Source organism: Harpegnathos saltator, unplaced genomic scaffold (assembly GCF_003227715.2).
Source record: "Harpegnathos saltator strain DR-91 unplaced genomic scaffold, Hsal_v8.6 scaffold639, whole genome shotgun sequence".
NCBI classification, from domain to species: domain Eukaryota; kingdom Metazoa; phylum Arthropoda; class Insecta; order Hymenoptera; family Formicidae; genus Harpegnathos; species Harpegnathos saltator.
The window spans coordinates 524400-547940 of NW_020230470.1; the positions used below are offsets into that span (position 1 = coordinate 524400).

At 43.2% G+C, this 23541-nt stretch overlaps 1 protein-coding gene across 2 annotated transcripts in view; it reads right to left on the minus strand.

Moving 5' to 3' along the window:
- Window positions 1-249: 249 nt before the first annotated feature.
- Ndg (Nidogen) overlaps window positions 250-23541 on the minus strand; it is a 29001-nt gene continuing 5709 nt past the window's right edge. The window contains exons 2-20 of one of the 2 annotated variants that reach the window (XM_011140075.3): window positions 15219-15497; window positions 14769-14974; window positions 14594-14685; window positions 12918-13064; window positions 11573-11806; window positions 10668-11193; window positions 9613-9779; window positions 9153-9281; window positions 8968-9066; window positions 7410-7583; window positions 5918-6046; window positions 4501-4623; window positions 3676-4022; window positions 2862-3198; window positions 2341-2569; window positions 1623-1798; window positions 1366-1474; window positions 1179-1297; window positions 250-694 (exon numbers count right to left, since the gene is read on the minus strand). In XM_011140075.3, the coding sequence (XP_011138377.1) occupies window positions 561-694; window positions 1179-1297; window positions 1366-1474; window positions 1623-1798; window positions 2341-2569; window positions 2862-3198; window positions 3676-4022; window positions 4501-4623; window positions 5918-6046; window positions 7410-7583; window positions 8968-9066; window positions 9153-9281; window positions 9613-9779; window positions 10668-11193; window positions 11573-11806; window positions 12918-13064; window positions 14594-14685; window positions 14769-14974; window positions 15219-15497 (3756 nt within the window). In that variant the 3' untranslated portion in view covers window positions 250-560. The remainder of the gene's footprint in view (window positions 695-1178; window positions 1298-1365; window positions 1475-1622; window positions 1799-2340; window positions 2570-2861; window positions 3199-3675; window positions 4023-4500; window positions 4624-5917; window positions 6047-7409; window positions 7584-8967; window positions 9067-9152; window positions 9282-9612; window positions 9780-10667; window positions 11194-11572; window positions 11807-12917; window positions 13065-14593; window positions 14686-14768; window positions 14975-15218; window positions 15498-23541) is intronic. The other variant, XM_011140077.3, reaches the window with a different exon arrangement.

Here is a 23541-nt window from a genome sequence, read left to right on the forward strand (position 1 = left end):
ACATGGAACTCCCGTGGATTTTGTTTATCGCTGCTATTCGAGCCCCGCTCGCGGTGATATTACGATCGCTGCGGAACACTTTTATCGACGGAGTCTCTGGATTCGTCCGCTCTTTGTGCGCGCATTTAAGTAGGCGAGTAATCAGACACGCGTGAAATCGAAGAAGACTCCGGCAACAGTGAGAAGCGGAATCAAGCGATCCAGTTGCGTGTGTGGAGGGCGTGTGTGTGTTATCGGCGAGAGGCCACGCTATTTCCTTCCGTATTTTTATTAAATAAAGCGCGATCGCACTGCGGGATCGCGGTACAACTTGTTTCGCGTCGCGGCACGTAGATATAAAAGTAGACGTTACTCGAGAGAATGTCGATGATCAGTGTTATTTACGTTAAGAGTAATGTTATTATAATTTACACTTGGTCTATAGTGGTTACTTGTGATCCCCGCTCGACGCGAGCGCGCGCGCCAATGCGAGACGTTTTCTTATCCGCTATCGTGTGAGATATCGAACGTGAGACGGCACTTTGCGTCGTTTCTCTTTCCGTGCGAGATCGCGGACGGATCTACTGGTAACGGGAGTCGGTGCAAGGACCCGTCGCGTCGTCCGCGCAAACACACGTCCTGCCGGCCTGGCCATCCGGCAAGCAGAGTTGATCCTTGCTGCACCTTCCGTTGTCGTACTGACAAACGTTGGTCGCTGGAACAAACGGGCGCTCGTAAATATTTACCGAGAGTTCTCCGCCATATTGAATTTTCATTTCTGGAAGTAAAGAAAGTAACGAGGACGGTTTGTTCTCTCCCTCTTTGAAGAGAGACGTGCGAGAGGGAGGGAGTTGCGATATGTCTCGTTAGCTTTAAGCTCGGTGTTTGAAGGGATCGACTTCAAAGTGCGCCCCGAGAAGGGTGTACGGGTTGCTCGTAGGTAGATGAGCTCGTAGGTATTTTTACTAACAAATCACAGGCCGGTGCCTGTTGTAGTCAGCCATCGCTTTATTTTCATTTTGTTTATTTTTCATTTTGTACGAGAACTTTCTATCATCGGGAGCAACGGTCGTGACACGTTATTGAATAATTTATATAGTCATGTATCGCTGTAAAAGTGTCACTTTTGAATGTTTCGTGAAAATGCCTGCAAACTTATCAGCAACAATCAAGTATTTCTACGGAAATGTGAAACTTACCGCTTGGGCATGATTCGGGAACGACCACGATGCCGTACAATTTCCCACTTCCGCCGGGCGGAACGGACAGCGGTGTCCGTTTTTCGCCAGTACTCTTCATGCAAACTTCGATCTTGTGCCTGCAATGCGAAGAAGCGGAGAATAAGGCAAACACTTTCGCGCTCCCGTGAATATTTGAACGACTTACGTTTTCCAATCGGTCCAGTAATAATAATTTTGAGAGATCGCCAAGCCGAATGGATAAGTGAGCTCATTAGCGACGACGCTGACTTCCTTGCTGTCTATTTCGACGCAACCTGAGAACAAGAGATCACTTGTTGTAAGAGAGACTGTAGCTTCACGGAGACATGACGAAACGTCGTACCGCGCCGTCGGGCATTTTCCCCTTAAGATTAATGAACGCTATTTCAAACGAGCGCCCACGTGATTAAAATCTATATTTACTTATCGTGAACGTCCCGGCGTCGGCCCAGCAAAGCTCATCCGTTGACCAATCGATACTTAATGAATTTGGCAGCTTAACGTAATCACCCTGAAGGAAGATTGCTCGGTCCGTACCGTCTTCGTTGGCCCATTCCAGTTTGGGGGAAGCGCGATTCCAGTCAGACCAGAATATTTTACTGGAACGATAATATCAATAATCTCCCTCTCTCACGAAAGTCTCAATAATTCTGTAAGATCGCTCTCACTTGAATGATTTGATGACGTAATGTGATTACGATCCGATAATATCGCGATAGCGAAATGGCAATAAATAGCAGCGTTATTGGCTTCAGATTAATCGAGAAATACGAATAGAGACGGAGGGAAATGCAAGTAGAAAGCTGCAGGGGTCTCTCTCTCTCTCTCTCTCTCTCTCTCTCTCTCTCTGCTATATATATATAGAGCAAAATAAATGGCGATCGGAATCGCGAGAGAAATGTGCCACTTCTATTTTACTCGCGCAGATAATGCACGCGAGAGAGAGAAAGAGAGAGGGGGGAGGGAGAGGGTGGAAAGAGAGAGGGGGAGGGGGAGAGAGAGAGAGAGAGAGAGAGAGAGAGAGAGAGAGAGAGAGAGAGAGAGAGATGATGATTGATACTAGATGGAGGAGATTCTCGAAGCACGCGAAACTGAAAAGTTTTGCAAATAGATTTCCTCCGCCGCCGTAAGCCATCCTTACCCCCGATATGGATGAACAGCTATTCCCCTCGGATTGACCAGTCCATCGGAAACGAGTACTTTGCGTTTCTTTGTCAGGAGACTAGCAACCTCGACGGTCGTCTTGCCGGAATCGGTCCAGAAGATGTTCCTCGAGACCCAATCGACCGACAGTCCCTCGGGACTGCTAACTTTCGGGATGAATGTCTCCGATATCGATCCGTTATAAGATAGCTGGACTATTCTGTTACCTGCGAGATAGATTGCGAGATCAACTTATAGATCGTCCCGTTTTCAGCTGCTAATTGCTTTGGCAACGTGCCCCGGCAAGGCGGGTATTAACGGCCGATCGATATCGCGATTAAAATCAAAACGCTTGTCGCTTGATTTATAGAGTTATTCATCGCGCGATAGATCGCGCGGAGTCGGAGTCGGAGCTTGGGGCTTCGTTATTCGGCGAAAATTGGTCGTTTCTTAAGTGTCGAGGCAACATCAGATATTGATAAGTTCGAAGCAGCTAGACTAGCACGAACGAGCGATTACCGGTAATATCACTGGAGTAAGCTTTCCCGTCGAAGCAATCGATATCCAGGGCGATCGCCATTTGCGTGTAAGCTATGTAGATCGGATATCCTGGATTCTGTTGTGTAGGTATGAACGGTATCCGGTGCGTGGCCATTCCTTGATTCACCAGCAAGAAGTTAGCTTCGTGCTTCGGCCGGCGCTTGCAGTTGGCACCGTCGCCGGTGTAACCGTCGTTGCAAACGCAAGCGAATATGTTTTCGCCGACCGACACGCACGTTGCATCCGGCGAACAGAGGCTGGGGTCGTCCATGCACGAGAACTGCGGGTAGCACGTGAAACCGTCGCCGTAGTAACCCTGAAGACGAGAAAGATCACGCTAATTCTCGCGTTTCGCGCGCCGCGCAAAAGCGACGATTCATTCGATATCGAGCTGAAATATTTTCTTCTTTCGGAATATTTTCTTTCTCTAATTCAAATTCGCGTCCGCTCTCGGACGAATATTTCCACCCGGGCTACTAATTGCCGCTCTGTATTGAAAAAAAGTCCGATATATATTTTTCTTTTTAACAAATGGCAGATCACTGTAACACGCACGCGGCCGTGCCGCCGCCGTGCAATTTGTAGTTGAACTCGATTTCATCGCGATATCGGAATAATTCAGTTTCATTTTATCCCAGTCCCAATCCCTGGCTGATTCGATTTAATTTAACTCCGATTGACCGGTGCGTTTCATCTGTTGTTCGTAACATTGCACGACGAGGAACTAAGTAGCGGCGTGCATTCGACCGTCGCTCCGTACGATCACTCGTACGGCACTCTCATCTATACGCACCGGCTGGCACATGCACACGTAATTCGCGTGCGACTGATTGTCGTACGCGCAGACTGCGTTGCGGCCGCAGTTATTCACAACGTTACATCCGATGTGGTCCTGCACGCACTGGCCGATACCGTCACCGTGGTAGCCGCTCAGGCAAACACACTTGTATTTGTCGTCGCCTACGGGTGTACACTGCGCGTTCTCGTGGCATTCCGAAGGATTTATCGAACAGTCGGTCAGCACGCACTCATCGCCAACCTGAGTGTATTTGGGCTTGCAGGTGCACTCGTAGCGCGAGCTGCTGGGATGTAAGGTGCATCGCTCGTTCTTCCTGCAGTCCGAATCCTCGGTGCACTCATCTGGAATATGAATGAAACGCCCGCCCCCCGGACTGTGAGTCGACTTGTCTCTAGTCGATTCATTTACAACTCGACAAAAGAGAGAGGCAGAGAGAGAGAGAGAGAGAGAGAGAGAGAGAGAGAGAGAGAGAGAGAGAGGGAGGGAGGGAGGGAGGGAGGCAGAAACAGGTCATGCGATTCTCTAATAGTCTACGTAATAGTCCTCGTAATATATTCGTAATATATTCGTAATAATTGCTTGAAATCATTATCGGTCGAATCGAAAGTTTTAAATTTGTGACGAGGTTTCTCGATTTATATGATAATGCGAAATGCAAAGGGGGCGATATATATGCGCGATAGGGGCAGCCGCTTGAAAAAAAGAAATCGCGTTGACATTTCGAAGTGCTCCGTGCAAGATGTGCAATAGCGTGGAATGAGCGAAACAGAAGTTCAAAGGGCGAGAGAAGGGAAAAAAAAATAAAGATGATGAAAGCACCGATGGGTTGGCACAATGTCCCGTCGCCTTGGTATCCTGGATTGCACACGCACTTTGGCACCGGCTCGTCGGACTGACAGGACGCGTTGGGGTCGCAGTGGTCCACCTCAAAACAGGACACCTCTGTTCGAAGAAGAAGAAGAAGAACAAGAAAAAGCGTTGTACTGACATATTAACGTACCTTCGCGCCTTTGGGGAGCTCTAGATCTCGTCCTTGGGAAAACGCAACTGTCGAAGTTGGGGGGATATTAAAGAGAAAGTGCCACTAGTTTCTCGAGAAGCGAACAATTTGTAGTATCAAGTATTCGCGGATTAAAACGTGCAAAAAGACACCCAAAAAAAAGTATTTTTATTCGTAAAGTGATCTTTCTCATAGTCTCATATTCTGAACGAAGCCTTTTACAGGAAAAGGATTCCTCTTTAGATAAAACGATTAAAGTGAACCATTCATCTGAAATTTATTAGATGTTATTCTAATTGTTTTTCTCTTATTTCAAAAGGATTTCCTCTTATATAATTAATTATAATTAATTTTCCTCTTATATGAAGAGGAATATGTTGATTTGAATGTCGGCTTTTTTTGTCTAGTCATGTTCTTCAGACATGAATGAAAAAATAACCATACACTCATGGATCAGAATATTTGGAACATTTTTTTAAAAAAGGTACGCGTATTGCTCTAACATATAACGAAGATAATTTACTCATATTTGGTCAAATACAGTTTATAATCTATTGAATAACATATTCTTTCTTTTAACTATGTTTCATACAATTGGTTACGATGAACGTTTTTGTAGCTATGAAGTCCATAACAAAACTAATTGGAAATTTATTTGTTATAACGATCTTATTTCATTCGTGCCTGCTTATTGTGAAACTGGAGCCAGAAGTACATCTATTATATATATTACTTTTCGCTATACATTATATGTAGCAATTTTGTCAAATTAACTGATATAACCAGTAAGAATAAAGTACAGTAAGAATAAATAATAATCCTCTTGGAAAAAGATTAAATAATCTGTGTATGAGCGGAAATTTATATTAAAATCAATAAGATTTGCATTATACATATGACACATAATCTCTCTAATTTTAAGAATAATGTGTTTATAATATTTGTTTCTTAACCTTAGGGGAGTCCTCTTGAGACCATATATAAGAATAAAATCCTCTAGAATTTAAATGATTCCACTTGTTCTGAAATTACTTTTTTTTGGGTGAGCGTGATTTGTATAATAGATTCTCTGAAATTCACGGGAAATTCAGTGCACGAGTACACACGATGGCATTTTCGTGCGTCGCCGCAGAACAAAGCGGCAGATTAATCGGCGTTCTCCAATACCCTGCGTTGCGTTGAACTCGTCGTGTTGAACTGTGTTGAGCAAGGATGCAGGATGCGTCTCAGACGTACCTGTCTTGGTGCATTCCATGTAACCGTCGCCCTCGTAGCCCTGACTGCAACGGCACTCGTACTCGCCGGTATTCGTCATGTAAATGCACTGGGCGTATGGGTGACACCTGTTCATCACGTTGCATGATACTGGGACACAAGTGTGCGATTATGATACATTGCACGGCAAGCGGCGATGGTGGCGATTGGCTATTTCGGTAGTCGATCCGAAGTGGAAATGAGAGGAGGGGGAAAGAAATGTAACGCAGGCGACGAGATCCTGCATGATCGGATAATAGAACGATAACGAACGAAGAACGAGCGGTTGATTATGAATTTGCGATTAGCAAAAGGAAGAGAGTCGACGGGGGTGTCGAGTCATTCCTATACTCACGTCTTCATACTCGCGTCTTCGTAAGCGATCGATACCGCGCGACGCGTCGCGCGAGATGAAAGTTTCGAGAGAAAATATGGCTCGGAAAATGTATTAAAGTTGACGCATACTTAGACTATCACAATTATCAGGATATTGGAACCTGTTTTGATATCGCGTTCCCAAGTATCGAATCTCGTGAATATCGATAACATCTCGCGGGCTAGGTAAGCATTCGTCTCGAAATCGAATCGTTTCATGTTCCCTCTCGTCAGAAGGGAAGAATACGAAACGCAGAATGTGTTTGCATGAAACTCGCAACGTGGGTATCGGGAATATACAGGCGTCTAATGGAATTAGAGTGCGCTAGCTAATTACATCGCGTGCGACGACGATCCTTCTTGAAAATTGCATGCGTTGCTGATAGCGCATCTCCCAATTTCTCGAAGCAATCTTCCGTCACGCTATTCGCTAAAGCTTGCGCATCGAAAGTTCTCGAAAGCGAGTTTAAGGACTTGAAGGATGGCGAAACTTCGGCTACACTTATTTACAAGACAAACTACTTTCCCTCGCTAGCAGCTGAAAAAAATGGATATATCCGCTCGGGAACTCGCGCGATTATATTCGAGTTTCGGTAAACGGGAATGCTGTCGACACATCTCGTCACGTTCCTGCCGACTTTGCCTGTGTTGCAAAAACATTATTTTCGCATGCCACTCATGCGTTTCAGTTCCATGCAAGACCGCGAGCGTTTTCGATTATTTTCAATTATCCGATAAGAATAGGAGCGTATCGTGAGAAATGCAGTTTGCAACGTTTCGCGACGCTTTCCCGATATTCGTCAATCTCTTAGAGACACAAAACTCGGTTTGAAAATCTCTTAGAGACAAACGCATCTCGGCTGAATTCTCGGCTGAAGCTTTAATGTTTGATCAATTCGTTTATCTAAGCACCGATGCTTAGCGATAATTCCCGCGATAATCCATGCTACATATGCTTCGTGCGAATGCCTATGTATATTCTAATCACATCGATATTCCTCAGAGAAATGCAACGTGTTTGCTCTCGACGGAAGCTACGCAAAAGATGGTTGATCCTTTGCGACAAGTCAGTCGCGGAATTGTTTCTCGTGTAACTTACAATCTCGTTCGTCGTAGTCAGTTGTCGAGGGGTATCCCTCTTCTCGTCTCACGCACGCATTGTTGTGGAAATACCAGCCGTCCGGACACCAACACATATCGAGTACGCACTGCGGTTGCGGCGGTGCGTCCGTAGTAGTGACATCGGACTCGGCGTAACACGTATACCCATCGCCTGTAAATAATTACATATATATAACGGGCAAAAACACTTTACGAATTGCAGTATCGCGATTGAAACGATGGTAATTTACCGCCATGTCGCGTGACAAGTGGCGTGAATGCGCGTTATAACTCTTGTGTCCAATTTCATACATTTTCAGACTTTTATGAAACAACGAGAAAATTTTCTGAAAATTTTCTCTCTGTCAAATTTTCGTCTGAGTCAGACGACTCTGAGAACCTGTGAAAAATATGCAACGCGCAGCCACCGCGCAGCGTGCCGAGCTTGCAAAAATGGGCTATCATATTTATGTTTAAGACATTCATGATTGGATCTGTAAGAGACAAAAAAATACAAAAAGTGACAATTTTTTATAAATTATATACTATATATTCTATATGTTCTCCTCTTGATTACTCAACAAGAGATTGATCAATCATAATACGCCTCGCGTGTAAAATAATCGACTGTAGGTATATACAAATAATGTATAATGACAAAATAAAATATTATGATTTTAATATGATGATTTTTCAATGTACGCGTGCTCTTAACTATCATGTAAAATTTTTAGACGTATCATTAATGAATAAATAATTATCATCAACCGGCAAAATAATTCTCTCGCACTAGACCTTCGACGACATCATCGACGAGACACTAATAAAAACGGTTGGCTTTTTTAGAGTACCAGAGAAATCTCGCTGAGCGTTAATGCCTTCTTAGGAATATCGTGGCTGGAATATGAAGCTGTAGCTCGAAATAAGCATAAATAGTAACAAATATGGAACAATAAGAAAAAGATATCGGAAAGTATCAACGTCGACGAGCATTTTTGTAAATGCCGACAATTAGCATAGCCAAACTTTCGTATTGGCAAAAGGGCCCTGAAGGGCCTGGAGGTAGTCGTCTCTTATAGGCACTAATTTTGTTACTTGCACATATACATATATAGTATTTATTCTATGCTTACTGCCGGGGAGGGAGATCAATTATCCTCCGGCAACATAATAATTAAGTATTCAACGTACGGCTTATGCCGGAAAATGTTGTATTTCTACCTCGGAGGAAATTGTCCTCCGAGTAAAATTAATTGAAAAATAAAACCGGAGTTAACAAGCTGAAACATTTGAAGTTTACATGTATGATAATTATAAACCCTCAGAGACTACCTCTCGCCTTTCTCTCTGCTTCAGAGTCGAAAACTGAATTCTTTCTATAAGGCATAGAAACAAGGCAGAAATGCAAATGTCGTGTTATCTTCGGTATAGCTGAAATAGTCGGTACTGTCAAAATTCTTGAATTACCGCCAGGCCCGTCGAGGCCCCGTTGCCAATACGAAAATTTACCCAGGGCTGACAGTCCTTAGCATTACCTTGTCAGTGGCTTCACTCACCTACGTAGCCGGGCATACAGATGCACACGTGGTTCTTTCTATCCTTCTCGAAACTGCAGAACGCGTACGGTGAGCAGTTATCCTCCTCGTTACAGGTCACTGCAAAAGTGCAGTCGTCGCGCTTATCAGCAATATTATCGCGATAAGATACCTTTCTCGAGAGATATTCCCCGAGAGCAACTTACCATGCTGAACGGAAGAACAACCCTGATCTGTTTTCTCGAAACCAGACATGCAAGTACACGTAGGCGCACCATCGATCATTGTACATCGCTCATAAGCTCCGCAGCGTGTGTCTTCGCAAGACGGCAACCCTGCGGTGAGAATACATTAATAGAATTGGACCCGATAAATACAACAGATCAATTAAGATTAAACATTTAACAAGGACATGTTTTATATTCTTTAACATTTTTATATATCTTTGAATTTTTGATACTATGGTATTGTGAAAAGTGTAGAATCTGATAATTTAAAACTTTTATCCACATCTCACAGATCTCTCCAAGGATATTATAAGGTGTTAAAATTATTCTCGTCATTATCAGCAGCAAGAACTTGATCAACCTTGTGAGATGTTACCAAAGTGTGGTAACTGATACATCCATGGTGATTTATTACGAAAGCAATATAATAAGCTCTTACTTTCGCAAACTCTGCCGTCTCCGGTAAATCCGTGTCTGCAGTGACACAGATGGCTGCCTTCTTGATTGATGCATTGAGCGTTCGGAGAGCACATGTGGTTACCGGCTGTACATTCGTTCACGTCCACGCAAACCGCGCTGCCGTCCATGTCGTACAGATACTGATACCTTATCACATATTAAACAATATGAAAAACGCAATAATTTAAAAATACTATCACTCATCCGAAGAACGATAAACTAATAGATCGATGTTGAGATTGGAGAATATATGTATTAAAATTATTTTGTTTATTAATTGAATTATTAATTTAATTATTAATTTAATTATTAATTTTGTTTATTCCCGAGAATATTTCAAAAGAGGATCCTTTTTGATATGTATGTGAGATTCCTCTCGCGATAAAATTTTGGTAGACATGTATTGTATCCTGAAAAACCAAAATCGCAAAATTCGGGAACTCTCTCTCTCTCTCTCTCTCTCTCTCTCTCTCTCTCTCTCTCTCTCTCTTTCTCTCTCTCTCTCTCTCTCTCTCTCTTTCTGCAGTGTACGACTTCCTAGAAAGTCATAACGTCGAAAACCGAATACTCAAACAAAATTCCGAAATACAATTTTCCCGAAATACACATTTGTTTCGAGGAAAGATTATTATCAGGAAACTGTACGCACAGGTGTCTTAATGTCTACTCATTTGTAGTATTCAAACGGGTAAATACAATTCCAACATTTCGGTAAAATTGTACCTTGGCAGATTATCTTGGTGTTCGAATTCCGATAGCCTTGTAGAAAAATATTACTGGCTGTAATAGATTGGCCAGTGATAAATTATCGCAGTGACCAGTAATAATTTTGTTATTCATACGAATAATAAAATTACTGGGCAACGATAATTTATTACCGGCCAATTTTTTACAGTCTGCAATATTTTTTAAGGTACAGTGACTTTTCAGGGAATTGTCTCACTTTTAAATCTCGGTTGCATATATCGCATTTTGAACTTCCGCGACAATGCATGCCCACAAAAATTTCACGCGAAAGACGAGATTGTCACCCACCCCGTGTGGCACACGCATTTGAAACTGTCTCCTTCGACTACGCAGGAACTATGAATACCACAGGTCTCTTGTCCTTGAATGCAAGGGTCCTCTTCCTCGAGAGGCGTTATTTTCGTGTTGACGGCGAACCGAACGATACCCTCAGGCGCCTCGTAGCTGGTGAGGCCCCTGGAAAACTTGAGCCTGGTCGTGTCGTCCTCAGGATCGAAAATCGCGTATGGGCACTCCTGATACGTAATTATCTGTTCCTGCGTGTAGGCGATCTCCCGCTCGTTTCCGTTATGCGAAAGTTTACAAGTACGCTCGCTCTGCGTGCGGATCACTCCCGGTTGGGCCCGAGTATACAGCTCGTCGTAATCACTGTAGTCCACCATGGTGTCCGGATCTAAGTACGGCACCGTACCTTTGATGTTCGCTTCCATCTTCAGCTGACCGAAGACGTCCAGTCCGAGGTAATTGCTGCGTATCGTCACTTTGTCGCCGGTCGACGGGAAGACCAGGTCTGCCGTGTGATTGAATAAGCCTCCTGTTCGTGAAACACACTCGTACTGTAACACCCGCGTGGCTAGTCGCGACCGAAGTGCTTCGATCTTCCCATGAATCTCGACTACGACAATTTGATTCTCCGTCATTTGCCGGTTATAATGTATCGTAATCGTAGCATTCCAGATACAAAGCAGTCTAGATACGATATGACGTTATGTCCGAAAAGAGCTTCGCGTACGGAGTTACTTGCTTTTGAGTTACTATTAAGACTAGTTTGCTTAAAAAGATATACATGGACGATGGATTTTGGAGGCTGAACGGACGTAGATCGAACGCCGGAAGATATCGTGGGCAGAATTTCTTTCTCTATGTGAAAAAGATTCATGTTTCTTACGAAAACAATGTAAGTTTCTACTCACCTGTCAACTCGTATCCGTTCTCCGTGTCTTTAATAGATTTCGCGAAGAGCCAGCCGATCACGAAGCCCAAATTGCCCAGGAGTAGGAAACTGGCGCCAATTTCTTCGGGCATTCTCGACAAGGCGGTGTACGTTCGTCCGTCTTGAGTTTGCACGTAACATTGGAGGTCTCTCGATGGGAACTCGATGCCGTTAATATCGCCGGATACTCGGCCGATAACGCGAAGAGGCACATCTGAAAATTAAATCTTTCAGGAAAAGCTGAACTTTGCGGTAGCGTAATCTCTCTCTCTCTCTCTCTCTCTCTCTCTCTCTCTCTCTGTGTCTTCGGTGTAATTGTTTGTTGTTTCCGTCTTTTGCAAATCGTCGCGAAGATTATCGAGTTTAACGATTTTTCCCCAGTAATTTCTCTTAAGGAATCGTACGATCTATAAATTAACATTTGAATTATATATATGAATCAAACCCAGCTATTGTAAATTCATCAATATTCATTCGGTGCAGATAAAACGTAAAGTCGCTTTCAGATCGCTGATGTGCATAAATTATATGCGTGATTTATTCTCGATATACGATGTCAACGATGTTATCGTTGACGTTATCGCGCATGCGAGACTCATGGATCGGTTTTCTGAATTCTCTTCTATGGCTAACAGTGGCTTATAGCCAATCAGAAGACTCGCGCAAGTCACTCTTGGCGCCATTTTTACTGACAAAAGAGAATTTGGAATATCGGCCGTTCGACTCTAGCCGTTCGTGTCGCTTCGCGTGATCTTTCGGTTGACGGTAAAAATAGCACCGACGGAGAGATACAATCCCCGTTGCCTGCACTTCTTGAGAAAGCATCGCGCTTTCTGTTATGGAAATGAAATTATTGGCAGGGGGCATCCTGGCGCAGGCGTCTCCCGTCAAAGAGCCGCTCAGCCCATTTCAGGGTATTCATATCACCGTCTTTACGACGTTACCATGGAAGCCGTAAGAATCAGTCTCGTAAACTATGAATAGATCAGAGACAGGGAGAGAGAAAGATAGAGAGAGAGAGAGAGAGAGAGAGAGAGAGAGAGAGAGAGAGAGAGGGAGAGAGCGCAGCTACACTTATTACGCTGCATCTATCTGCCCAGCGACGACTTCTGGCGCACCTTTGTCTGTGTCAGACGGAGCGTTGTAGAACAAGAAAGTTCGGAACGAGGGGAGAACGCCGTAAGGTCCCTTCTTTATACCGTTTTGAGAATATACTTCAAAGACCTCGTTCGCGTGGCAGTAGTTAGCCCACGGCAGTAGGCGTCCTTATCGCGCGACGCGTACGCGGGGATTTCAAACGGGCGCCGCAGATAAATAACGCTCACCATTCGGCTGGCAGGATCTCCCGTTGCCGAAATAGCCCTGTTTGCAGGTACAGCAGAATCCGATCTCGTACTCGATGCAGGTCGCCTTGCTGTGGCAAGTGGTGGCGCCGGTCCTGCAGCTGGCCGCCTGATGCATAGTCATGGTGTCTAACAAGCGCATATCGGTTAATTCGATTAGTGCCGTAAGATGCAAGGATAACATTCGATTTCGCGATTCTCGAATCTGTCGCGTGTCCTAATTTACAAATTAAATTCGCACGAACGGCGGGTGGAGGGAATAAGGAAAGACGTTAGACCGCACACATCGCACTGTTGCGCCGAACATCTACTCTCTAAATTTCTTGGAGTGTTTCACTTGAAAAGCAGAGTGACAGCCGAGTCACTCGGATTTGAGTGATTTCCCACTTGTTTAAAATTCCTCTTCGCTCTGAGCAGTCGACTGGATATTTGCGCTCGAAATTGAAAAGTGAGTCTGATGTGTTTCGCCATGACAGGAACGAATTCACTCTAAATATCCATTCGATCGAAATATCCATTCTTCATACATTATATCTTAGGCTTCATTTACTCTTACGATTTTGAGCGATAATATTTTTATTGCCGCTTCAAGTGAATTTTGAGAGAGATTTTACTCGAAGAAATTCAGAGAATATGATATTTTTTTTCACATTTCTCATACATTGCCATCGAAAAGTTTTCAAACACTTGTACCATAGAGCGTGTGCATTCAGAATGTTTTTATAAACTTTCTCTTTTGTTTTTATTGTAAAAAGTTGTGTAAAGGAAAAAAGTTATTAATTTATAAGTGAGTAATTTTCTCCTTTATACTAATATACTTTTTAATATGATTTATCAGGGGCGATTAGATGCGATTAGACGCTTTCGACCTAATTCATATTCGCGAAGTCTCATTTATACAAAAATCGCTTCAACATTAAATTGACGCAAAACAACACATGATAATAATACGAGACAACAATCCGTAGCTTTGTTATTTGCGTAGTAAAAGTAAAAGCGTGTCGCGTATAATTGCTTTCAACAGAAATCACAGTTGATATTGATAAATATGCTCGTGCAAGACAAAATTAGCTATACACTAATTTCGTCTTTCTCCATCAAACTCGGAACCTTGCAATACATAAATAACGAAAGAGTTGTACATATACACATCCCGCTCGATGAAAAAGAATTATACATAATTATATATAAATTTTGTCTCCATATGACTGCATATAATTATTTTCATATATTTATATTATATATTATACATGTTCACAGAGAAAAAATGTTGTACAAATACAATTAAAATAATTGTTTATGACAGCCTATGATGTAGACGTATAATTAAATGAAACGACTTGTTTTCTCTTTAACAGCGTTTTTCTCAACACGGACATATATAATTTCACACGATTATATTCATGACAATGTAGAGACAAAATTCGTGTAAGGATAACATATAATTTATGTATAATGAAATATGATTCTACATAATTATATATAATTCTTTTGATTGGGCGATCTGTGTGACCATGTCCGGAGACTTTCCGTCGGCACTGTACATCATTACGTGTATCATACTTTACCGTATGATTTTTTTGTTTACGTAATTGCACGTAACAGTTTGTCACGCGCGTCAACGATTGTTGCTATAACCATAGTTATAATCTTATTACCTTCGATACTATCTGGAGTTTCCACGTTCCCGCCTTCGTCGATGGGTCCGATCTGGAAGAGCCATTGGCCGGGCCTATTTACATTCGACCACCTGAAAACAATTACAAAGGCCCATGAATACGTTGCGCATGTATGTACACACACCGGCGCCGCCGGTCTCTCCCCATTACTCACTTGTCGACATTCTGAATTTGGTCGGTGCCCGAGCCCCTCAGGGTATACATTTTGCCCTCGCTCATGAATCCTGCCTGCGCCTTAGCATCTGGGAGCCCGTTGGGATGCGACTCACCCTGAATCCACTGTATACCATTTTCCGGGTATAGCAGCTCGACAAAGGAATGCGTACAGTTGGATGATATAGCGACTTGATAAGTATTCATCTGAAAAGCGACTCGATGATTGCCAGTCGTATTCTTGGCGGATCTTATTACACGAGTTTATCTTCTTATCTTCCTCTTATCCTTACTTTCTCCGCGAGGAAATATCGAGGAAAAGATGTGCAATCTCAAATGCAACCTTGATATTCTGACGAATATCGTCTCAGCGTTTCTCTGGGATGTATTAATTGAATTGAGAATTTATTCCTCGGTGTCCGTTTCGATAATCGCGCTTACAGTGACTCACCTTATCCTTCCGTTGATTGTAATAACCCACGTCCAGCCAGGTGGCTAGAAAGACGTGCGTCGGCACGAATTCGGCGGCGTCCTTGAAGGCGCTTCGAACCAGTCCTCCGGTTCTCGCAAGAATCTCGGCAGAATCAGTTTCTCTCCAATAAACTGTCCCCGAAGCTCTTGTGTCCACATGCGTGTAGAGAGGTGAGATCACCGGATCGTCCAGGGGGAACGCGATGTTGAAGAACCTCTGCATCGCCCTGGCGAACGACAGAACGCCATTTCCATTTACCTGAAATCGAGGAAACCGGCTTTCCAGTGTTGATATTTATTAGCCGATTCGACGATGTTTGGTTTCTATCTCGTGTTTAAGAACTTTCTCGAAGCATTGGGTCATCTTTGAATATTTTAATTATTCACGATAAACTCAATAATATGTTTAGGTCTCTTATTGGTCATTGAAAAATCTGAAGATATTCGAGTGAATTGATTATATATTTTTTATTCGATGAAATTATCATAGATACTTATCAAGAGCACTCGTAAAAGTAATCATGCATTCACAAAAAACTTGTTCTTATCAATTTTTACTCGCGAACTGCGTAATATATAAAGAGAATTTTTCGGTGTGTTGTTTGCATACTGAGAAAAAAAGTTTTGTCGGGTTAACGAAGCACCAGTAACCGCAACAAATGGTTTGTTAATGCGCGACAGCAAACGACTCCGTTATGGTAAAAAATGATTTGTTACTTATGATTTGTAACGGCTCCAATCAACAATTTTGTAATGGGAACAAATGTGTTGCATCGCTAGCGATGTACATTTGTTGAAACTACAAATAACGGAAAATGATTTGTTACGGTTTGACCCGTTTGATTTGTCCCCCGTACAATTAGCAAACGTTCATTTATTGTTGCAACACAAGTCTTTCTCTCACAAGTAAACCTACCCAAGTGTCCCACTCCGATTTTGATGAAATTTTGCATGCGTATAGAGCATCGAAAAATATTAGACACGTATTTTTTTATATCGGTCCATAAAGCGTTTTTAGGGTAGAAACCACTTCTAAAATTTTTTCGTTTTCTTGTCCTATATATAGATACTCAATATCATGAAATGTTTGAGAAAATAATGTTTCCAGAGGAACACATCAGTTGTTTTTATATTACCAAATCCGAATTCACCAGAAAATTTGAGACTTTCAAAATGATGGATTCAATATGGCGGATCGATATTTGAAGAATATCATGATTCTGTCGTAATTGGCATACATTTATTAATTTTCTGCGATTTACATATCTCAGGGTCTTCAAAGTAAGAAGCAAATCTGGAATCAGATTTTGAAACTCAAAATTATCGGATTCATCATGGCGGATGAAAATTTGAAAACATTTCTCCATCAATTTTTGGAATTGCTGTATGATTTTGTATGTGGTTTCTCTAGGCTGATGATAATAAGTAAATGAGACGGATGCTTTGCCCAAATAATGAAGATATGTCGACCTATTCAGCTAATGAGTATATATGTGAAGTATATATTATTAAATATAGTTTTCTAAATTTGATTATGCATTATAGTTTTTAATTCTGAAGACCTTGAGATATACGACTCATAAGAAATTAATAAATGTACACGAACTTTCGAAAAGTATGATATTCATCAAATATCGGTCCGCCATTTTGAAATTCTCAAATTTTCTGGTGAATTCGGATTTGGTAATATAAAAATAGCTGATGTGTTCCTCCGGAAACATTATTTTCTTAAATATCTCTTGACATTGAATATTTATATACAGGACAAGAAAGCGAAAAAATTGACACTTTAATGGTAATTTCTATCCTTAAAACGCTATGGGCCGATATAACAAAAAATACGTATTTAATATTTTTCGATGCTCTATACGCATGCAAAATTTCATAAAAATCGGAATGAGACAATTGGATAGGTTTACTTGTCAGTATGTAAGGCACTCAACTTATCATGTCATTAAACGAAAACTATCTACAGGCGTCGTTTAAACGCATTTTCTTTAAAAATACTTGGTTGCTAATGGGTGCTCATAATCTTAACAGCTCGTTACAATTTAGCGCTGGGCTAATTCATGCTCGGACGGATGATTATCTCTCTGTAACTCTATCAGCGCCTCGGTACCCATTAACCAACTGACTCCCCCGTGTCCGTATCGCGTCCTTTTTACCCCAACACCCTCCTTCTCGCAGCGCCTCCGCCACGTAATATCCGCCTTAAAGGAGGCGCTTAAACATTCACGTTTCGCCGCAGTTCCTCCGCAACGCGAATATCGTCCGCGGAGTGCATCGACCCGCCGCGGCCGCACCGGTCACGCCGGTACCGGCGCGTTAATTCCGACGGCGGGAATCGCACTCGCGCGCAGCCGGCACGCGACAGTAAATCAGATCTCGTCCGGTGATGTGCGCACGACGGAAGGTCGGCCGGCGTCAGCGGGTCAGCAGGTAAATCGTCGGCACGTGCTGCCTGCGAAATCCGACGATGACGTAATTAGGGGAGGCCCCGCATCGGTCGCGCGAGTCGCTCGGACGCACGGACGCACGTTAATGAGCGCCTGTGTCGAGGAGTCATTCACCCAACGATGCGCGTTGATTGCGACGTCGGCCGCAAGACAACATGCCGTTCGTGAAAAGCCGCGAAGCTATCGCGATGGCGATGATGAATGATACCTTGCCGCGAACGAGCGCCGTCGTGACGGTGAGGACGATGAAATGCGCGTCTGCCGAACGTTAACGCGCCTCTTCGATGAGCTTCATGAAGTCGAAGAGGTCCGACGAGTGTGGGCGAACAAGTGAATCATCATCTGAAGGAATCGCTACCGTTCGTAATTGATTGGTCTTTCTCGACACGGTATAGAATATATATAATCACGAATCGTGGAGGAGAAATGTGAAGACTTATATATATACCATATATATATTAGAGATGTGCGAACTATTCGAATTCGAATCGAATCGAGTCGAATCTAATGTAATTCGATTCGATTCGAATCCGAATCCCTATGATTCGAATCCGAATAATTCGAAAATCTCGAATCGCGAAGATTCGAATACGAATAAAATATATTAGCGTTTGTGCGTATCAGTTATAAAACGGACCATCTGGGCCTGTATAATTGAACCCTTAACTTATTTTTAATTAATTACTAACTAATAATGTTTAATTACCGTAATTAACCTAACTAATAATTAATAACTTAATTATAAATTACTATAAATATTTAAATATATATTTTATTTTAAGATAATATTACAATATTAATATTTCCTTTCACATTAAAATCTTCCATCATTATTTGCACGTTTAATATTCATGTTAAATTTTTTAATGGTTCGATTCGATTTGATTCGAATTCGAATGAAATTTCATAGATTCGATTCGATTCGAATTCGAATTTAAAAAATGAGATTCGATTCGATTCGACATAAAAATTCTTGATTCGCACATCTCTAATATATATATATATATATATATATATATATATATATATATATATACGCAACTTTTTTTCCGAGACCTTGACGTAATCGTGTTCAATTAATTATACGCTTGACGAAAAGATATCCAAGAGCGCAATTTCCATTACATTTTCATCGTTTCTCACATTTCTCGCTTTGGAAACTTTGATGGCGTAATTAGCAAGAAAGTGCCTCAAGTGTAAAATTCATTATTCGCGATTATTCTTTAGTACCGCCCGTCTGAAAGAGAAAAGGACCGGCCAACGCGATCCGATATCATCCTTGCGCTGGGGCCGCCGACTCGTTTTGTCAATTGGCTAAAATGAAGTGCGCCAAACTACACGACTCTTGCTCCACATTTGACACGATGCACTCGCCGGCAACACCGGAGCGCAGCTGTCCCTTCGTAAGAAAGAAATCCTCCGTCATTAACGGGACAAAATTAAAATTCCCCGAAACGTGCCCGCGCGAAACCTAACCGCTCGAAATGTTGCGCTTAGAGCAGACGATTGGCGTAACTCTCGCGCTACTCGTTCTTCAACATCGCTTCAACTTGTCAAGACACACGCAGGTCCTTCTGTTGATTCTTCTTAGCAATTTTTTATTTTTAGCAAAACTTCAAAATATAACTTGCGCACGCTGAGTATATTTCGACTTTTAACCTTCCTCAAGAAGATACATATTGTTTACTAAAAAAGAAGTCTATGTCTCGTAATTAATTGTCACAAACAATAAAAGGCGTATTTTCAGACTGGTGCAGGCTCGAGGAAGATAAGTCGCTCACGCGCTTAACATTTACCACAATAGTCGGATTTCGACGTGCGTCCGGTCTAAATTCGCGGCTTGTTCCCACGTTCTGCTTCTTTCTCTCTCTCTCTCTCTCTCTCTCTCTCTCTCTCTCTCTCTCGCTAGCGACGTTAATTCTTATGCGCCTCTCAAAGTTCAAGCTGGAACGTCCGTTTGCTCAGATGACCCATATTGTTTTCACGTGAGGTTAATATCACGGGCGCCGCATCGAATTTAACGCTCAAGTCGCGCGCATCGTTAACGAGCGACCCGGTCAAGCGAATTGACACGAATTAGAGCGACAAAGTAATAATCCCCGTTACGACACTATCCTGACATTAGGCTTGTTTCATGATTTTGTTGGTAGCGAGGTAGTTCCTCCTCTCAAAAGGCAGAAACCGGATCGTTCGGCTGCATTTTCTATCTCCGGTAGTTTCTCATTATAACTTTGTTAAAGCGCAGTTCTTTTGCAATGTTGGTTTTTCCTCGTATTCTCTTATTATCGAATTCGGTTATTTAAAGTATCACATAACACGTATTTGTATAGATTTCTAGCGAGAATACAAAATGATTGTACTTCGTTCATCTGTACCAAGCAGATGCGAAGTTTAATACGACGTGTTACCGCGGAAGCGATATTTTTCTTACAAACGCGGCGAAGTGCGCCGCGACGAGTGGCGAATTCGCTAAAACGATTTCTGAATTTTTCCTCGCATAGCTATCGGAGAACGCCGTTCGCTCGTTCCCGAGCGCCGAACGCAGCAGTATGACTGCCGCTCAAACTGCGGCTCTCAAACGAGCAGCAGCTCTCTCCAATTTTCGATATCCAATCAATATTATTCGTCCCGCTGTACGTACGCGAGTTTACGAGCCGATAATCAGTATCGGTCATCAAGGCGTCCGATAATCGATGCCCGGGAACGTCCAGCTAGTATCGACGGTCGCGCCGAAGCTCGTCTACGTGCTCGGACATTTTGACATTCGCGTAAGTCAGCTAGTGGGAGTTCAGCCCACTATCATCGCCGGGGCTATCGCCGAGGTCGTGGGTCAGAGTCGAACCGATGACACACGCGCACATGCACACACGCGTGTAATCGCGGTGAATGAGGAGAAAACGGTGAAAATAGATAGCACCGGCTGGAAGTAATAGGAGAAATCCGCTGGCGAGTCTCTTCCTGATGCCGTCGATAACGTTCCGATGTTTGGCGAGCAAAGCGCTGCTATGGAAATCATTTGAGATCGGCTCTCACATCGACGACGAATATTTCAATATTAAGAAGGGGACTCTCGGGAGGAAGGGAGAGAGAGAGAGAGAGAGAGAGAGAGAGAGAGAGAGAGAGAGAGGCCGCTCGAGACCGCTTAATCTCCCGTCTCTGTTTCCGCCGGAAATCAATGCGATTTTGGGCGACTCGCGTACGTGTTCGCTGCAATGTGTAAATACCGTTCAGCATGCGAACAAAGAGAACGTTCTGATCGTGCCGCAAAGTGGCAATTTCGAAGAGTTACAAACTTCGATTGTCCCAAAACACGATAGACGCGCCTTGAGATATCCTTCGCGCGTGCACCTGAAGAATACGTGCGATCCAAAGCGACGAGAGCAGTCGCAACGACTGTTCTTTCCGATAACACATTGTACAAAGTACCGCCGCTCGCGATCCATCCTACGTAATCCAGACTAGAAATTTATCCCATGGTCCTGATCAGATTAACCTCATTTGGACATCAGGTCCCAATAAGGTAATACTATCGGGTCCTAGTAAGTCATCAAACGCAGCGTGGATATCAGGACCTTAGTAAGGATTCATAGCCAGGTCCTTATTGAGTTACCTTATGGAATCCTTATTACGCTTTTTTTTTCAAATTGTGACTCCTGATTACTCGCCACGGCTATATTGGATGATGACATTAGAAATAAGAAATGACACGCTGAAGATTCTTTCATGTCATTTTCTTTGTTTGCGTACCCGACTAGAATTTTTCATCGGGTTCACCTAACATTGATAAGGACCTAATAGGGCGAATGAAAGGTAATCCCAAGTAATTCAGTCCTTATAATATCCTAACGACAAATGAGTAAAGAAGACTTTTATAAGGTTATAATGATTGGGTCCACATTAGGACCTTAATGTACCAATCTAGTATATGATATAATATGGTTCAGTTAATCAGGTCCTTGTCGGGATCTTATTCATTGTACCTAATATGATTTGCATTATCAAATTTTAACAAAACAATTCTGGGTATCGTTTCGAAATATAAAGATGTTTGCATTGAAAAAAACACGTCAGATCACTTGAATATATTTGTAAGATGCCATAGAAACTATCCTTTTTTTAGCAGTCAATAAATAGTTGTAAAATTAACGTGACATGCAACTTTTCTCTTTAACATATACTTTATGTCCTGTCACCTTGTGATACTTTATGATCTCGTGATATTCATTTTATGTTTCTTTTCCAAAACATTTTACAAGTATGCTCAAGCGATCTAAAATATTATTTCATGCAAATATCTTTTTATTTGGGAACGTTCTAATCACGCCGCAAAGTGGCAATTTCGAAGAGTTACAAACTTCGATTGTCCCAAAACACGATAGACGCGCCTTGAAGTATCCTTCGCGCGTGCACCTGAAGAATACGTGCGGATCCAAAGCGAGGGCAGTCGCAACGACTATTTTTTCCGATAACACATCGTACAAAGTATCGCCGCTCGCGATCCATCCTAATGGCTCGCTCTAACGAGTAACCGCGACGAATCTCTACATTGTGTACGCGTAAGCACGCGCCGAGCGCCTTGTTTCGCCAGCGTGTCGGGGTGAATGCGTCGAATTCGCATGCTAATCGACCAGGCCGGCATTGCCGGCGGTTCATCTCGGTGAATGTGCTATCGTCGTAGCGCAGAAGCCGCGAGAGTGGTCGACGGTGAGACGGCAGGAGAGACGACGGTTTCGGTAACGCATGCCGCACACGCTAACGCAATCGTGCAATCGGCCGCAATCATTTTGATGACTGCGAATCGTCGACGATAATCGACGGAATGGAGATGATTGTCGTGTAGGCAGATCCCTCAAGTCGCGACTTTGTTCGCGGATACGTCGCGATATACATCTGTGTCAATCGCGATTTTTGCCACCGAGTGGTTATACGAACGAACGACGCGGCACGATCGCGCGAAAATTCCGCTCGTCGGGCTTCTCCACCTTTTCCGAGCGGGCGCAGTTTTCCGTAGTCGCTCGATGAGCGAGCTCTTTTCGCGCAGCCCTCGTCGGAGAGAGCCCTTTGACGAATGAATTCTGATCGGCGCGCACCGATCACATCAGTCGCTCGCGAGATGTCGTTAATCGTTCCGTCGGTGTTTTTCCTTCAGCAGGATTGTTCGTATTCCTCTCTCGAGGCAGATAACATTCGTAAGAAGATGTTTGCGACTCGTCTCTCGCGGTTATTATTAAATTGTCTGAATCTATATCCTTCCAAGTGCGCGTGCGCGTGTATGTTTGTGTGATAAATAGACTCGTCGCACGAAGCAGCCGGCGGAAACAGTTTGTTGAAGAGAACGCTTTTTCACCTTAACTCGTGAGTGAGATCTCAGCGGAGCGCCGTCTGCGAAGAACGATATAGCGAGAAACGAGCGTTATCGCGCGCGCTTGATCGCGCGCATGTCGTCTTACTTTCGTTCGGGAATAACCGAGCCGCCTGAATCTCTGCGTAATCTGTCCGGTAACATACGGGGCGGAATTCCACGTCAATTAGTCCGCTGCGGTCCGCCTTTACGTTCGCATGCTGGAATTCCATTCGGCTTCCTTCACACGGCACGCTCGCTTTCCTCGACATTTCCGACAAACTGCACGCCCACGAGAACGGCCGTCTCTCTACGAAATGAGCGCGCTGAGTCGAGGAAAGCGAGCGAGAATCCAAGAGCGCTTTCGCAAAAAACAAACGTAAGCGATCCTCTCTCAGATCGGACATGTTAAATCCCCGGACACCTTCAAGGTCGACGTGCAAGATATGTGGAGCGGAAGCTCACATTCTTCTGGCGAAAGGAAATTCGGCGAAGCGGAAGCGGCG